Here is a 17,013-nt window from a genome sequence, read left to right on the forward strand (position 1 = left end):
CCTTTACAAAAGAGAGGCCCTCACAATAGACTTCAGAAAAAAAAAATAGTTCAGACTAGAAAACTACTTTTCCTTTGATATTTTTTTCGCGTTTTACTTTTATTTCCAATACTTTGTAAAACATGAAAATAATCAATTATCCATTTTATTTTTATTCAGATGACTGGCCCTGGCCTCCACTCCTTTCTTGCCTCGATGGCCCTCCGATTTCTAAATCCGGCCCTGCGTGCCGTGGCGCCTATTCGTATAGCCGAGGTGACAAACAGGCGCTGCTGTGGGTCTAGACAAAGTGCAAATTATAATCGCAAACCAGTCGAAAAGTGGTCGAAAAGCCCCTTGTTTGTATGGAGTTTTGACGGATTCCATTTTCGATTCGATCAAAAAGTGCGTTTTGTCTAGGGGGGCTGAATCGTTTTTAGGCTAGCTGTACACTCTCGTTATTGACAGCCCCATGTGCTAACACGGGAGCAATGAGCGAGCAAGCGATAGCGAGACATCCTGAAAGGTCGCTGAGCTCCCCTGAACAACCTCCCTCGCACTCAGCCTGTCCATTGGCTCTCGGCGAGAGTGTACAGCCGATTTGTACGTTACGTGCTTACGATAAGCCCGATCTCCAGTCTCCAGTGCGTATTTTGCCCTACACAATCAACAAAAACATGTCAACATTCAACATTTTTTGTAGGCAATTTTGTTGAATGCTTGTGTAGGGCAAAACGCGCGCTAGTTAAAGACCCCCTTTAGGTTGACACTTAGCCTAGTTGTAAGCCTAGGGGCAGACCACTAACTTTTTGGTTGGGCGATACTAGTTGGTGGATCGATTTCCAATATAGTGTGCTGTGTGCGCACTTCCATACAGTCATGTTCATACTGATCAAAAGCCCGACCCAGCTATCGGCCAACTATGATAAAAATCGGTAGTCTGTGCCTAGGCTAAGGCTTTAAGCGAGAGGCGATACGGTTACGATCCCTTTCCATGTTATTAAGTGTGCTATGACCTTTATTCAACTTTAAACTGATTTTTTAAAAATTGTGCCCAGGGCCGTAAAACTTTCTTAAAAAAAAATGAAGTTGTCAAAAATGTCAAGTGTCAATAAATTGTCAACTGTCACTGTCAAGTTGTCAACTTCGAAACGTTGTTTACTTCGTGTGCCTTTTGATTGAAGAAATTGTGAATTTATGTTTAATTTATGCTCATTAATTGAGTTTTAGAGGAATGGGGAGAAGTCCAAGCCCTCGACGAGATAGATATAAACGGAGACGTTCTCATTCCCGGGAAAGAAATAAAATTAAAGTCAGAAAAACCTGTCCATCTTCTTCGGCACAACAAGCAGACTTCAGTTTTCTTGATTACAAGAGAGAATTAAATAAAATAATACAATACAGCAGTGGAACTAATACTGTAGCTAATAGTCTCAATGATTTCTGGATTTTTGTGACCAAATATGAAGCTACTCTGAAGAAAAATGGCAAACCTATTTTTGTTTGTGAGGATGAAAACGTTGAAATAAACGAAATTGGTGCACCCATATCCTTTTCAAAGTTCCATTGTATTAATTTTAAAACAAATATAAAGTATTTTGATACTGTAAATGATGATCGTGATAGGAAAAGGTTGAATAAACAAATATTTGATGCATTTTTAAATATTGTATCAATATACATAGATTTTAAAAACAAGGAAAAGTTTGATAAGCTTAAGAAGCTGAGGAAAGCACAGCAAGAATTACCAGTGGCCAAATTCAGGTATCAAAAGTTGCTCATATTATATTAAAACAGAAGAAACAAAGTTTAATCTTATCTCCAAGTATAGCTACTTTTTTGATGAAAAGAATACTTTAGGTATTTTTTTCATACTAGAGTTGCATGTGGCCAGTTAAGCTTACAAACCTTAGTATAACTTATCAAAAGATCTTAAAAACAATATTATTTAATTATGGTGTTTTTTTATTCACAGAAATGAAATAGTCTCCGCAGTTCAGAATGAAAGAGTGGTGGTGGTGGCTGGAGACACAGGATGTGGGAAGTCAACTCAAGTGCCGCAGTATTTACATGAAGCTGGCTTTCAAAACATTGGTAAGTATACATTAGGCTGGGTTGCACCATCTTACCTTAACTTTAACAATCGTCAAGTCTGTTAAACTCCATACAAAAAACACTTGTTATGGTTATAGTTACGGTTAAAGTAAGATAATGCAGCCTTATGTTCTTATCCTGCCATCCTGCTTGCAATTTAATTTTCTTATAAGCACAGTCACAAGAATTATTAAAATAGTGCTTGGAAAAATAATAGTTGAAGTCTATTCTATTTCTTTGAAGATTAAACCACAGAATAATAATAAGTACATTAAACTACTAAATGTGCTCTCGGTAAATATTAATTGTAATTTTAAATAATCAACTTGAAAAAATCGAACTGCCTAAGGAAATCGAACCCATGACCTATCGCTTGCCAGGCTTGGTAAGAGCAGTTGCCCGGAAAGATCAATTTTTTCAAGTTGTTTATTTAAAATTTAATTTGAGAAGCGACTAATCGCTAAGAAATTTTAATAGCAATTAATTGTAATATTTTTTCAGCTTGCACTCAACCAAGACGAATTGCTTGTGTGTCGCTATCAAAAAGAGTGGCGTATGAAACGCTCACTCAGTTCGAGAGTAAAGTTGGCTACCAAATACGGTTTGAGAAGAGCAAAACAGCTGACACCAAGATTTGTTTCATTACTGAGGGATTGTTGTTGAGGCAGGTAAGTTTCTAACTTATATTTATAAAAGCCAAAGGTCACTGATTGACTGACTGCCTGACTCACTCATCGCAAAATCTCAGAAACTACAAGTGCTAGGAGTCTCAAATTTTGCATGGGGGTTCCTTTTAGAATGTAGGTGCTCACTAAGAAAGGATTTTACGAAACTCTACCCCTAAGAGGGTAAAACGGGATCCACGCGTACGAAGTCGCGGGCGGCCGCTAGTAGTTCATAGAACTGAAATCATGTCAATTGTTCTGTTTTGAAGAAGTTGGTTGTCCTTATGATATATGACATCAACCTACTTACTTTACTCATTCAAATGTGTTCAAATGCTCAATCTCTTGCTCCACTAAGTCAAAACTTCAAAATACTTGTCTCTATGTATATTTCTCTATTTACAGATGTCATCTGAAAATATGCCGAACTATGACGTCATCATTCTAGACGAGATCCACGAGAGGCACCTCATGGGAGACTTCTTGCTGGGAGTGCTAAAATGCCTCATACACACGAGGACTGACATCAAGTTGGTGCTTATGTCTGCGACGATAAATATTGAACTCTTTGAGAGCTATTTTTCCGCTGAATCTGCCGTAGTAATACAGGTTGGTATGTTACTTTTTTTTAAATGAGATGTAAATGTGATAACTATCACTCCAATTATAGTTCTTGTAACTCACGATGGCGAGTGAGCTTTACTTGTGTGTTCGTATACATGCACATAATGATTGTGTAATGTCTATCAAAACTTTTGAAAATGATCAGTAGCGTAATGTCTATTGAAAATGATCAGTAGCGAGCCACCACACATGTAAAGCTCACTTGGCTATACCTAGTTGTGAATTAAATAGAGCCACAGAATGAGTGTATGTCCTTTGTAAAGCTCGTTCAGGCAAGAACATATAAGTCAACTACACAACGGCACATACTACAGTATTTAAAGCTTGATGGGTCTTCCTCTAAACTGTTATATTAAAACTACATATTCCATAATATAAATCCTGTACATGTGCATAGTTGTATTTTTATGGATGATCCTATTGAGATTTTTTTTAAAAAGTTTATAAAAAGGTTAACTTATTTTCCTCAGGTCCCAGGCAGACTGTTCCCCATAGAATTGAATTACAAGCCAATTTTCATTGAAGAAAAACCAACAAGGGATGACAGGTTGGACCCTCAACCCTATGTGCAGATAATGCAACTGATTGACAGCAAATATCCAAGCAAGTATATTATCAATTAATTTATAAATAAAAAATTACAAGATGGTGTCTATACAGGGTGGAAACGATAAGTGATCTCACTCGATTATTTCTAAACTATAGTTCATTCAACTTATGATGGTGATTTAGACAGATAAAACGTTTCGTTTTATGATTCTAACTTTCTATGAATAAAAATATTGAGTTGTAAATATCAATTACTTTTGTGTGTTTTCATCCTTCCAAAATATCAATCACTAATCTTTCTCAATTAACCTAAACAAGAATTTCTATTTATTTATTAGTTTATTATTTAGAAAAAATTGTGAAAAAATATTAAATGAATTGCTTCTGCGTTAGTCGGAACTTTTGCTCATAGGGATGGGACATAAACAATCGCAATAAATCAGTAATCGGCATGGTGGTCATCTTACCATCGAATCACGACACGATTATTATCTCTGGCAGGTCAAAGCTAAGTCAGTACGTGTGCGTTTGCCTTTGATGACGGTTTTGTTTTATGCGATTTCTCCACGTATTGTTTGTTATTGTTATTTTGATGTTTTATTGAATAAAATGCATATATTTAATTCTTTGTGATTTATTTTGTACCACTAAGAATATCTAAATATATAAAAGGAGAAACTGACTGACTGACTGACAGATCAACGCACAGCCTAAACGGCTAAACGTAGGCACTTGAAATTTGGAAGGAACGTAGCTTAGGTACCGTAGAGGTGCACTAAGAAAGGAATTTCCGAAATTCCCACGGGAACGGGAATTAGCGGGAAAAACGGGATTCACGCGTACGAAGTCGCGGGCGGCCGCTAGTTCACGTATATTCCATTTCCAGATAGTTCAAATTCATAGATATAATTTTGATCAAGATTAAAAATCAAACAAATAAAAGGCGATTAGATTTCTATAGAAAATATTCTCGATTCTAAAAAATATCGATTAGGTTTATAAGGAGCGCCTCACTAAATAGAACTGTCATAATCACCATCTTACGCTGAATGGACTATATTCAAGATATCGAAAAACTGGTTACTGATGGAAAATATTGATCTGATTCCTATGCAACAGTTTCTCAGTCAGTCCTGAGTTAGTGGGATGACTACAGGCCAGAATTCCAGTCAGACTTTAGAAAGTCTTGGTTTGTGGACTGGATATTTCATTGCTATATGATTTCATTGCGTATGGAGTGACGAGCATCATGTCATCATCAGCCTATACTCCACAGCTGGGCATTACGATGCTCCCATAACGCGTGCCATTTTACTCTGTCGGCTTATCGCATCCTTTTTATTGGCGTTCAAGCTGTAGATCCTGGCTACACAGGAGTTGCAGCGGTGGGTATAGTCCCGTAGCCGGAGATACTACACGTTAGATAGTGGTTATAGCTATTTAAAATTAAATTCTTTTTATTTCTATTGATAGGTGACGAAAGAGGCGACTTACTGGTATTCATGTCGGGAGTCCAAGAGATCACGGCCATTTGCGACGCGGCCCAGCAGTATGCGGAGAAGACCAAGAAATGGATCGTCTTGCCGTTGCACAGTGGACTATCTCTTGTTGAACAAGATAAGGTACTAGTTTTTTTTAAAGATTATTAGTAATAGCTTTAATTCCGCCCGCGGCTTCGCCCGCGTGGAATTTTGTCTGTCACAGAAAAACTTTATCGCGCGCGTCCCTGTTTCAAAAACCGGGATAAAAACTATCCTATGTTCTTTCCCGGGACTCAAACTATCTCTATGCCAAATTTCATCAAAATCGGTTGCGAGGTTTAAGCGGGAAAGCGTAACAGACAGACAGACAGACAGAGTTACTTTCGCATTTATAATATTAGTTGGGATTAATTTGTTATTACACAAATTACTAATACTCCCGTTAGCCCCTCGTATTAAGCTAAATATGCTTGTGTCACGAGTGAGCTCACCACAATAGTCGAGTGGCGGCGGGGACCGAACCCGCGTTCCCCGGATCACGAGTCGGCCAGTCCGACCCCTTCACCGCTCAGCTATCATGGCTCTCAAAATCTCCTTTATTTCTAGCATGGAAAAGAAGAATATTTCTGTCATTACAAATCGTATTTCATCTAGCTATAGTCCCAAGTATTATGGCAAAAATTGTGCTACTACCAGTTAAAGGGTCAAATGTTAACCTTTGAACAGTCCTAGTAAATCAAAATAATGTTTTTAATACTGCCACTGCTTTTAAAAAGTTGAGACGATTCACCAGTACATACAATAAACCGTGAGTTAAAAGGATTTAATCTCACGAAAAAAGCGTTTTGGATGAGATTAAATTAGAGAGAGCGACTCGCGCTCTTTTTACAAGCTTTATTGTTTGTATTATTATTATAAAGAGGTGTGGTTTTCTGAATAAAGAAAAATAAAAATAAAATAAAATAAATTATATTGACTTTATTTACGTTTGGTTCAACCGGTCAATAATCCCAATCCTAGTTAGGCATTTGCGTTGTAGATCCCTGAATCCTGTTTGATACAATAATTTATTGCAGGTGTTCGATTACCCCCCAGAAGGAGTTCGCAAATGTATAGTTTCGACGAACATTGCTGAAACTTCTGTCACTATTGACGGAATCAGATTTGTCGTCGATTCCGGTAAGGTAAGCAATATTACCTACTATTTACAGTAACTAAATTACTATTGATTGAGCGTAACTAAAACATATTGTCGTATGAAATAAAGTGCATATTCCATTGCACTGAGGTGACGTATTAATTTCTGTTACGCGGTTTGTCGTCTCGATTTGGAATAAGCACCTTATGCAAACGACATTTGGGTCTTACTTGCTGAAAGACGTTCTTTCTAATTTTAGGTCAAAGAGTTGAGCTACGATTCAACAACTAAAATGCAAAGGTTGAAAGAATTTTGGATATCAAAAGCGAGCGCTGACCAAAGAAAAGGCAGAGCGGGGCGAACAGGTAATTGAAAAATAACGTTATCGCATTAAGGCCCGATTCGACCAAACTCTTATCCGAGAATAACTCCTGCTATAACTGGCACATTGACAGTTTCAGGGAAATATGTCAAAATGACAAGTATAAACTTCTTATATTATTTAAGAATAATCTTCAGTTAAAAGTTATCCGACGATGGTAAAATCAGCCCTAAGTCAGAGGTGGAATTGTGTAAAGCAATCGTAATCATTTGACAGTTCATAACGTACGATAAAGTCAGTTAAACAAAGCGTTTGACAGAATAATCGTACGTTATGAACTGTCAAATGATAACGATTGCTACACATACATATACACATACACAATTCCACCTCTGATCAGAAAACTTTTGTTGTGGCGTTTCTTCTTAACACATGTTTAAGTTAATCAATAATATGTTTGACCCTTAGCGCTGGCACAGATAATATAATACGCGCTGGTAACCAAGGATATATTCATGTAAAGGGGCCACCTTTTTCTTACGTTTATAAGAGTTAAATCTCGGTCAAAATTGATAAAGACATTTCATTTCATAATTTTGGAGTTGTTCAAATAAGGAGGGTTACCTTAGGAATCAAAACAAGTCACGTTTTGCTTATTTCCCTGAACTGCTAGATTGTTTATTTTTCCCATATGGATGCGGCTTATATGCCTAGACAAAAGGGTTACGTTGGAAATGAAAATAAGTAACTTTTTGCTGTTTTCCTAATCTGTCCATTTATTCTCCCATTCAAGGTCCCGGTGTTTGCTATCGCATTTACTCAGAGCAACAATACACCGACATGGAAGCGTTCAGTACTCCCGAAATGTCGCGTGTGCCGCTTACAAGGCTACTGCTTCTGATGGGAGCGCTGGGCGTGGGCGACGTACGCCGATTCCCACTGTTGGACGCGCCGCCGGCTGCTGCATTAGAAGGGGCATTGTTAGAGCTCAAGCAACATGTAAGTGTTACTGCTAATAATATTAAGTTACTTACAGGTTTGGTGTGACTCTACAAGGAGTCAAATCTTGGACCTCTGAGTTGAGAGTGACCCACTTACTAACTAATAGATCAAGGAGCTCCAGGTCAAGATTCCAACATCAACTTTTAGATCCAGGAGCACTGGGTCAAGAAAGTCAACCATACTCATATCATAGGACCACGTAGGCTACCGAGGTACTAAAGCTGTCTTTATTAGGTAAAACCCTAGTAAATATCTCTTGCTGTCAGGTTCTCTTAGTAATTCGACAGCCCGTGACCTGACCATAGCAGCACCGCTATTCCTTATATCGTTCGTACCTTTCAGCCAAATGACGTCTACTGCTGGACAAAGTATTTTCACAACGACCGGTCTTGTACTGCCCACATCCAGGTACTTACCGCGACCTTCACCAGATCGTCGGTCCACCAGGTGGGAGGCTTGCCCACACAACATCTTCCGTTGCGGCCCGTGGTCGCCAGTCGAGTATTTTTCTGCCCCAACGGCCATCAGCTCTACGAGCTATGTGCCCCGTCCACTGCCACTTGATTTTCCTGCGGATCTTCTCATTTCATGCATAACACGTTCCATGCATCGCCCTTTGGGTGACCTTGAGTCTTCTTATATGGCTCATAGTTTTCACACGATAATCTTTATTTCAGGGTGCCCTAACATCAAATGAGAAGCTGACCTCTCTTGGCAAAGCCATAGCCGACCTTCCAGTAGAAGTCTCCCTAGCCAAAGCCCTAGTCTTAGGGAGTGCCACGATCCCTCCCCACAAGAGGGACTCGGCGATAGCACTGGCTGCCGCTTTGGGGATCCGATCTATATTCACTACAAGAGCGCACAGGGACTTTGAGTGTGAGGTGAGTAGTGTTGAAAATGACTAAAGCGGCTGAATTTGACTGATCGTCATTTACGGTCAAATTTATCAAAAACAAGTCATAAACTATCAAAAACAGTCAATTTCGGTCAATTTGAATTTAATAATAGTTTAGAACTTTTTTAGCTTTTCCTAGATTTTATGATTGATAAAAGTCTACAACATCTTAATTGAAATAAAAAATGGTTTGTAATGATTTATTATAGTTAAACATTTTACAGTGAGTCTACAACTTCTAAATTGAAACAATAAGTGTTTTGTGATGATTTATTGTGCTCTCTTTCTTACCCTATGCAAATTAACGTTCCTTAATTTAAAATTGCATATAAATTGGGTACCTAAATAAATAAATTATTCGGTGGTATTACTGTAATATTGAGTCAAATTGACTGAGTTTTTGACTGGCCATTTATGGTATTTGACCATCGTGACCGGTCAGATTCAGTCAATTTACATCTCTAGAGGTGAGTGAACCTTATTTAAAAGCTGTTAAAGACTATTTTCCAAGAACAATTACTGTTCATCATCATCATTTCTGAACTGAACTGAGCTGAACATAGGCCCCCCCCAATGCTTTCCGTTGATCGATTGGTAGCGGCCTGCGTCCAGCGCTTCCCTGCTACCTTTATGATGTCGTCGGTCCACCTTGTTTACCACCAATAAATACTGTTACTATTTCTTTATTATGGTATGCGTATTAAATAACTTTAATATTTTACAGAATGCGAGAAAACCCGATGAATCCGATCATGGCGATCCATTGACTCTCCTCTCGCTATACTGTGCTTGGCTCAACGTAAAGGTAACGGACGGCACAAAATGAAGATAATCTATACTAATATTATAAATGCGAAAGTAACTCTATCTGTCTTGCTTTCACACCTAAACCACTGAACTGATTTTGATGAAATTTGGCATAGAGATAGTTTTAGACCCGGGAAAGGACATAGGACAGTTTTTTTCCCGGTTTTTTAAACAGGGACGCGCGCGATAAAGTCATTCTGTGACAGACAAAATTCTACGCGGGCGAAGCCGCAGGCGGAAAGCTAGTAGTTAATAAGCTGTTGATGAAGCAGCTCAAAAAAGGGCCTTAAAACCGCTCTATTGTAGGCAATACTGGCGAGTGATAGAATCTTATTCTGCAGCGCCATCTAAGTGAGAATAACTGCATTAGTTCACATTACTTAAGCGCTCTCTATCTTAGCCATTACCGAGTGTCAGAGCAGTTGGCAGACCCTCACTCTATAGTGGCGCCACCTCATCATCATTATCATCATTTCAGCCATAGGACGTCCACTGCTGAACATAGGCCTCCCCCAATGCTTTCCACGTTGATCGATTGGTAGCGGCCTGCGTCCAGCGCTTCCCTGCTACCTTTCGGGACTATTCCCACCTCTCGTTCCCACCACTGCAACTCCTGTGTAGCCAGGATCTACAGCCTGACCGCCACAAAAACCCAACCAATGAAGGTCAAGTTTGTCCCGGGGGAAAGTTAAACTGTCATTGGACCCGCAACGAAATTAATCAGAAGAACACAGGAGGAGTTCGAAATTAAGGTTCGACTTCCCTCCATTGCAAAGCGGATGACAGGTGACAAACAAAGGTTCCCTGCTACCTTTACGATGTCGTCGGTTCACCTTGAACCTTACCACCTTACTGAGTGTAAATGACCTTCGGAGCGCCACTAAAGTGACAGGATTACTATACAGCTTGAACGATAGTTATTATTGTAATGTGTATTTTTATGTAGGCGGAGAACCGTGGAGGCAGGGACTGGTGTCGCCGAAGGGGCATAGAGGAGCAGAGGCTGTATGAAGTCACCAAGTTAGTTGCGCAGCTGAGAGGACTTTTGCAGGTAATATAATAATACACATTGTGGCGGACAGCCGCTCGGGCGTGCGGAAATAAGAAAAACCTTCGGATTAAAATGAAGATATATTTCTGCAAATAAATGCCCACAACGGCTATCAAAAACACTAACTTCAAACTAAACAAAAGGTATCAAAAGTAATAAAAAAAGTATAAAAAACATAGACAATATAAAAAGGAGGTTGGTCCACCAATCGGTTCCCAACACACATCATATTACTTTTAAGGAGTAAAGAAAAATCCTTTTTTCATGCAAGACAAGGCAGGTATTTGACCACAATCTCAATAAACCGCCTCTGTGGTCTAGTGGTAAGACCACCTGCTTCAGACGCAGAGGTCCCGGGTTCGATTCCCAGTGGGGGCAGATTTTTCTGTTCGGTTTGGTTGGTGGTAGGGCTTGTTCTAAGTCCGCTTGGCTAGCTACCACCATCTTACCTAAGTCTGTCGCCATAACAACAATGTTAACAGCATTGTTGTGTTCCGGCAGTTAGAGGTAAGATAGCCAGTTCCTCCGTGGTTGAGGATTCCGGGTGAAGCTCGCTTCCACCTTCGGCCTGATCATCACTTGCCATCAGGTGAGATACATGCCAAGAGCTTCCTCGTTGTGGATAAAAAAATCGCACCTGGTGTTAAGTGAGATGCAGTCTAGGATGGTACATATCTGCCCTGTAAGTGCCTATTCACTCTCGCCGTGATAAGGCCCGGAATGTAGTGTTCAGGAAAGACAGCAGCAGGCAGCGAATTCCAGTCCCTGGCTGGTCGCATTATAACAGACTTATCGAAACGCTTAGTGCGAGCTGGTAGAATTATCATGGGTTTTAATAAAGTCTAAAATTAAGTGGCAATAATGCAGCCATCATCAGGCCAAGTGTCAAGAAAGTTTATGTTACGAATTAATACAAAACATCTGAGATGTTTTGTTAAACGGAGAAAAGACGTGCGAATCGGACTCGCACACAAAGATTCTTGTATGGGGCCTTACTGTATTTTATTTTAAAAAATCTTGACAAAGTGACAATAGATACAAACACACACGGCTCATGAACCTTAACCATGTTGGTTGCAAGCAGGCTATAATGTTTGAAGCAAGTAAATTAATGATTTCCAGGACAATAACTTATTGGAGACTGTCGAGCCAGAAACGATGTCATCTTCCGAGCGAGCTTTACGACACGGTCAATTGAAACAACTCAAGGATATGAGAAGGTACACATTTTTAATCAGTATTTCTTCATAAACCAATAGATATTACCGATTAGAAGTGGTATAGAACAAAGTATCCAATTTGCAAAAAAAAAACACATACTAAAATACTGTTTCTATATAACAAAGTTTCGTTTTGATGTGACTATCTTTCGTACAATATCCTTCCTGCCACCTTTATGGGATTGTCGGTCCAGCTTGTCGATTAACCATAGAGAGAGTTATAGAGAGATGCCAACTAATGCGCTGAGTTCGAAACTCAGTGCCGCATTAGAACAAACACAGACACAAAGTAATCAAAAACTCAACGTTCGAATAATCTTTAGTACTACGCAAGCAATGTAAACTGTTTACATTATGACGTCGCTACTGTCATCATTGCTGTCACGAGCAATGTGTTCTGTTTTTGGGCGTATTGCTGCGATACCGGCCCCGCCCCCTTGTCACATCTCTCTTTAGTTTCTGTGATCTGTGGGAATAACTAAATAACTTTATAAGACAAATATTATTTTCAGACAATACAAACAAAAGGCAGCCGAAGAGACCAAGCGAAAGAAGCGCCTAAAAGTAGATTCTTGGGAGATAGTGGACGACAAAGACGATACAAATGACACTCTTGATATAAGGGACATAGAGTTCAAAATGACGCACGACGCGGGCAGAATACGCTCGCTTCTAAGCGGCGCTAGCGCTTCTGGTGGGCGGGACCTAATAGTGCTAAAGGTATGTGGTACTTTTAATTCGCCGTTTTTTCCTTTTTTTATATGGGACTATAATCGATACCGTATCTATGAAAGTGACGTCAAAAAGTGGATAGTAGACGACAAAGACGATGCCCTTGATATAAGGGACATACAGTTCAGAATGATACACGACGCGGGCAGAATACGCTCGCTTCTAAGCGGCGCTAGCGCTTCTGGTGGACGGGACCTAATAGTGCTAAAGGTACGTGGTACTTTTAATTCGCCGTTTTTTCCTTTTTTTATATGGGACTATAATCGATACCGTATCTATGAAAGTGACGTCAGAAAGTGGATAGTAGACGGCTAACGACGCTCTTGATATAAGGGACATAGAGTTCAGAATGATACACGACGCGGGCAGAATACGCTCGCTTCTAAGCGGCGCTAGCGCTTCTGGAGGGCGGGATCTAATTGTGATTAATAATAACTATGTTTTATTGTTGCAGATAGTCTTATGCAGGGCGTTATATCCGCAAGTGGCAGTTGCAGACGAGTTCAATCACTGCAAGGTAAATATTTTAGTAAATTAATTTTGTATCTTTCATATTTAAATCAAATTAATTAGTCTGTAAAATATGAAACTTGCTCGATGGTGCATCATACGTTAACAAGATGCTGACAGTAGCTGGATGTAAAAAGCAGGTGTTCTTGCTGTATTCCTTATGAAAAGCTTACTTCCAGCAGTAAACTGCCATAAGCTGGAATTGTGGTGAACCCACACGTGACAAGCATATTTAGCTTACCTCGAGGGGCTAACGGGACTATTTAATTTGTGCAATATAATTTACTAACAGTATTTAAAAAAAATTAACTAGAGTAAATATGCTTTCAATCTAGCACGAATTATGTATTAATATTATTATGTTTTTTTCTTCTCCAGTCAGTAGCAGAACAACTATACCACACTTGGAGCAAACCGTTCGTGTATCTGCACCCGAATTCATACTTTGGCAAGAATCCCCGCACTATACAACTAGACGAAAGTGATATACAGACTGACACTCCTGTTGGGTTCAAAAGCAAGCTGCCTGTGTCAGGGAAACACCAGATATTGTGCTATTTGTGAGTATGTATTTTATTTATTACATATTATGTTGTCTTAGCAAACGTAGCATAATGACATGTAGTATACCCCTTAATAAGTAACCCTTTGATTGATAATATGTATGACCCCAACTATAAAATGTCAATTGTCACTCCACCCAAATAGTTTTCAAATATCCGTAAAATAAGACTTTTTATACATTTGTATTTGAGATGCAAAAGTTCTAGAAATTCAAAATTGATCATAGAATTATTTTATGCCCGCTATTTTACATATAAACTTATTTCTCTATTGCAGATCACTCCTAGAAACAACAAAGCCGTATATAGTAAACTCCATGCGAATGCCGGCGGCACAAACATTGTTGCTATTGGCGCATTCTATAGACACAAACATGGGTTTTTCCAGGTATGTTAAAAAAAATCATTTACGAGTGATTCAGAAGAATAGGGATGATGACTGGGTAATGAAATCGAAATTCTATTTAGTCCGTCAGACAGATAATTAGAAAATATTAATGTTTTATTTTTTTCCATAATCGAATAATTACAGTATTATATTGAGTTGAAATTTCGCGTGTCGTCACTTTTGAGTAAAAATTCTAATCAAGCGTGACGTATCGCGCCATTTCAACTCGATGTAGCACTGTTATTATTTAATTATGAAAGAAAATAAAAAATATGAGTCTAATATTTTCTAATTATCGGTCTGACGGACATTTTGTCATCTAGCCTATTATGTTTGATAAATTAATAAAAATAAAATGGCGCTCCTGGCGAGTAAAGACCCAATATACTGAACTGTCCCACCCGTGACATTGACATTGGGGCACCACCGACAATACCGGATCGCTGGTTCCGATTTTTGCCATGTTGGAAACTGTATTTGAACGGTGGTGGCGCCCCTCTGTTAATGAGTTTGGTGGGACAGTTCAGTTTTGGTCATCTATAACAGAAAACTTACTCGATAGTGGTAGGCTAATACAATAGTCCTCTTACTGCTTAAATGCTCACCACTTGGCGCCATTGTCTTGGCCACTCGCTAGTGGCGCCAACTGATAAGCGCAAATAAGGTAGCTCTCATTAAATTGCAACTACACAAATTGTCTAGGACACTTTATTCTTAGGAAATAAAATGAGTTGAGTTACTTTGGAATTCGCTGTATATCTAAATAATATTGTTTTTTTCAAATGTAATATCGTTCTACAGAATCATTTGTGACGCCTGGTTGCTACTGGAGTTCCCATATCCAGAAACGGGATTGAGTTTGCTGTTGAAGGCCTCCAAACTGCGGCAAAGATGGGACGCTTTGATCAACAGGAGACTGTCAGGTAAATAACCAATCAGCTTTTCTTTAAATTTAAATTTTGAATCTATCTGGCTACTAAAAGGATAACGTGAATCCAAGTTATGGGGGACTAAAAATATACTTCTAAAAACTTCGTACGCGTGGACCTCGTTTTACTACTTACTTCATAAAATCTGTTGTTTGATATTATGTTGATAGATGGCGTTTCACGCGTCCCACGCATGAGTATTTACGAACGTCAAAAACAGTAGTTTGTCCAGCGCTGTAGGTGTTAACCAATGACGATAGATGGCGCTTTTTAGACACGTCTTATTTATTTATTGAAATTTATTTGTCACATATCGTCATAAATTATAGCCTATATGTTAATCTGGGTTATAAACAATAATACTATAAAGTTTCAACAAAATCCGTTCAGTAGTTTTTGCGTGAAAGTGTAAAAAACATCCAGACATCCAGACATCCAAACTTTCGCATTTATAATATTAGTAGGTTGTGCCTAAAATATAATTGAATCTAACAAAATTAATACATCTCATTGTTTCAGACGCAAACCCGAACAAAAGCGTAGAGAATGAGCTTCAAAAACAGAACACCAAAATACCCTACGAAGAAATTCAACACCAACTATCCTGTGACATCAGTTCTTACATGTCTACTGAAGTGTACTACACTATAAAACGTCTACTACCCGGCGATCTGAAAGTACTATACTGTGGTCCGGAACAAGCGCACCCGATTGTCGACCCTAACCCGTTTGAAGAAGGTTACGAATGCCATCCCCATGAGAAGAAGGGAGGGGTCTATGTGACGGACAGTATTATCTATAATTGGTTTGTATTTTTTTAAATTACTTATTACAAATAAGTACAGTCACTAGCATATCAACCTATGCATTGTTTAGAATCGTCCATTTACGATCAATTACATAATGGCGTTTTTATTTATTTTGATCGTTTTGTCAGCACAAAATGTCAAGCACTACTTTTTATTCCAAAAATGTTACGCCCGTATTTACAAACATTACTATGAGGTCTCACAGTAAGCGTGGACGCACAGGGTGACACATGAACCAATCTCAGAGCTTTATTCAACGCTGTGCGTGCCATTTGCTGCTTCACTTAACCAAACATCGTTTGTGAAGACGGGCGTAAATCTTTTTTACTGTATCACTCATAGATAACAAAGAAAATAAACAAAGAAACTTAGATACGTCTATGTTAGTTAGTTACTAGTTAGTTATTTAAAATAACTTGAATATTACTGATTTTCATAAATATTGAGTTTTAACTATCCAATCATTAATTTTTTTAACTTTGATTTTAATTCGATTTTTATTACAGTGTGGTTGACACAGACTGGAGTTATAATACTTATGAAGAAACCTACTCGCTACCTTGGTCGTGCCCAGACTGCAGTATAGCCTTATGTCTTTCTCCAATAGAGCGTCTTCAACACAAACACTTCATGTGCTCATCTAGAACAGAACAGAAGGAACCAGAACCCACCACAGCGCCGAAGGATAACCGACCTAACGCCAAAGAGTATAAGTGCGAGAGTTGTAACAACACGCTGTATATGACGCCTGTGGAGATATTGAGACACAAAAAGAGTTGTAAGATGAAATAAAAGATGTTGAAAGTATAAACGTTTATTTATTTACTTGTAGAAATTAAGTTTTGTTATTTATAGGTCGCGCAGCAAGAGTTGAGACTTGAAACGTTCAACACAAGAAAAAATTGCATCTGTATACGCTTCTCGAGCTGACGTCTTGCGTATTCTGATCGATTTACGTGTTATGAATTCAAATATTAATCAAAATCAAAATCAAAAAATCAAAATCAAAATCATTTATTTACATACAGACACGGTACATTTGCTGGTAAAAAATAAAATAGATCCACATGTCTCGCCATGGTATGGCATGTAAAAATAATAAGTAGGGTAATTATATAATATTATTATAACGTTATGAAATTTAATAACTCAATTTTATCATAGTCATATTATAATGTCATAACACATTTATTAAAGTAGTCAATTATTATGGTCATATTAAACATTGCTATCATTATTTTATTACAGTCATATT

General features: G+C 38.5%; 1 protein-coding gene across 1 annotated transcript; it reads left to right on the forward strand.

Annotated features, from left to right (window-relative positions):
• Positions 1-1,106: 1,106 nt before the first annotated feature.
• On the forward strand, positions 1,107-16,565 carry LOC114354143 (probable ATP-dependent RNA helicase DHX34). The gene is made up of 20 exons (XM_028306403.1): positions 1,107-1,743; positions 1,955-2,073; positions 2,575-2,741; positions 3,144-3,347; positions 3,833-3,965; positions 5,385-5,533; positions 6,469-6,576; positions 6,790-6,895; positions 7,646-7,851; positions 8,532-8,735; positions 9,474-9,554; positions 10,503-10,607; positions 11,730-11,827; positions 12,340-12,547; positions 13,014-13,076; positions 13,448-13,629; positions 13,910-14,020; positions 14,822-14,943; positions 15,469-15,754; positions 16,265-16,565. Exons 1-20 carry the CDS (start codon positions 1,214-1,216, stop codon positions 16,548-16,550), a joined length of 3,468 nt encoding a protein of 1,155 aa, XP_028162204.1. The 5' UTR covers positions 1,107-1,213; the 3' UTR covers positions 16,551-16,565.
• The last annotated feature ends 448 nt before the right edge of the window (positions 16,566-17,013 follow it).

This window comes from Ostrinia furnacalis, unplaced genomic scaffold (genome assembly GCF_004193835.3).
Source record: "Ostrinia furnacalis isolate ACB-3 unplaced genomic scaffold, ASM419383v2 OfSCF1921, whole genome shotgun sequence".
Lineage (NCBI taxonomy): Eukaryota > Metazoa > Arthropoda > Insecta > Lepidoptera > Crambidae > Ostrinia > Ostrinia furnacalis.

Coding starts and splice junctions, on each gene's coding strand:
- LOC114354143 (XM_028306403.1), top strand. CDS start 1,214: ATGGGGAGAAGTCCAAGCCCTCGACGAGATAGATATAAACGGAGACGT. Junction 9,555..10,502: donor GTGCTTGGCTCAACGTAAAG/GTAACGGACGGC, acceptor ATTTTTATGTAG/GCGGAGAACCGTGGAGGCAG. Junction 13,630..13,909: donor CACCAGATATTGTGCTATTT/GTGAGTATGTAT, acceptor TCTCTATTGCAG/ATCACTCCTAGAAACAACAA.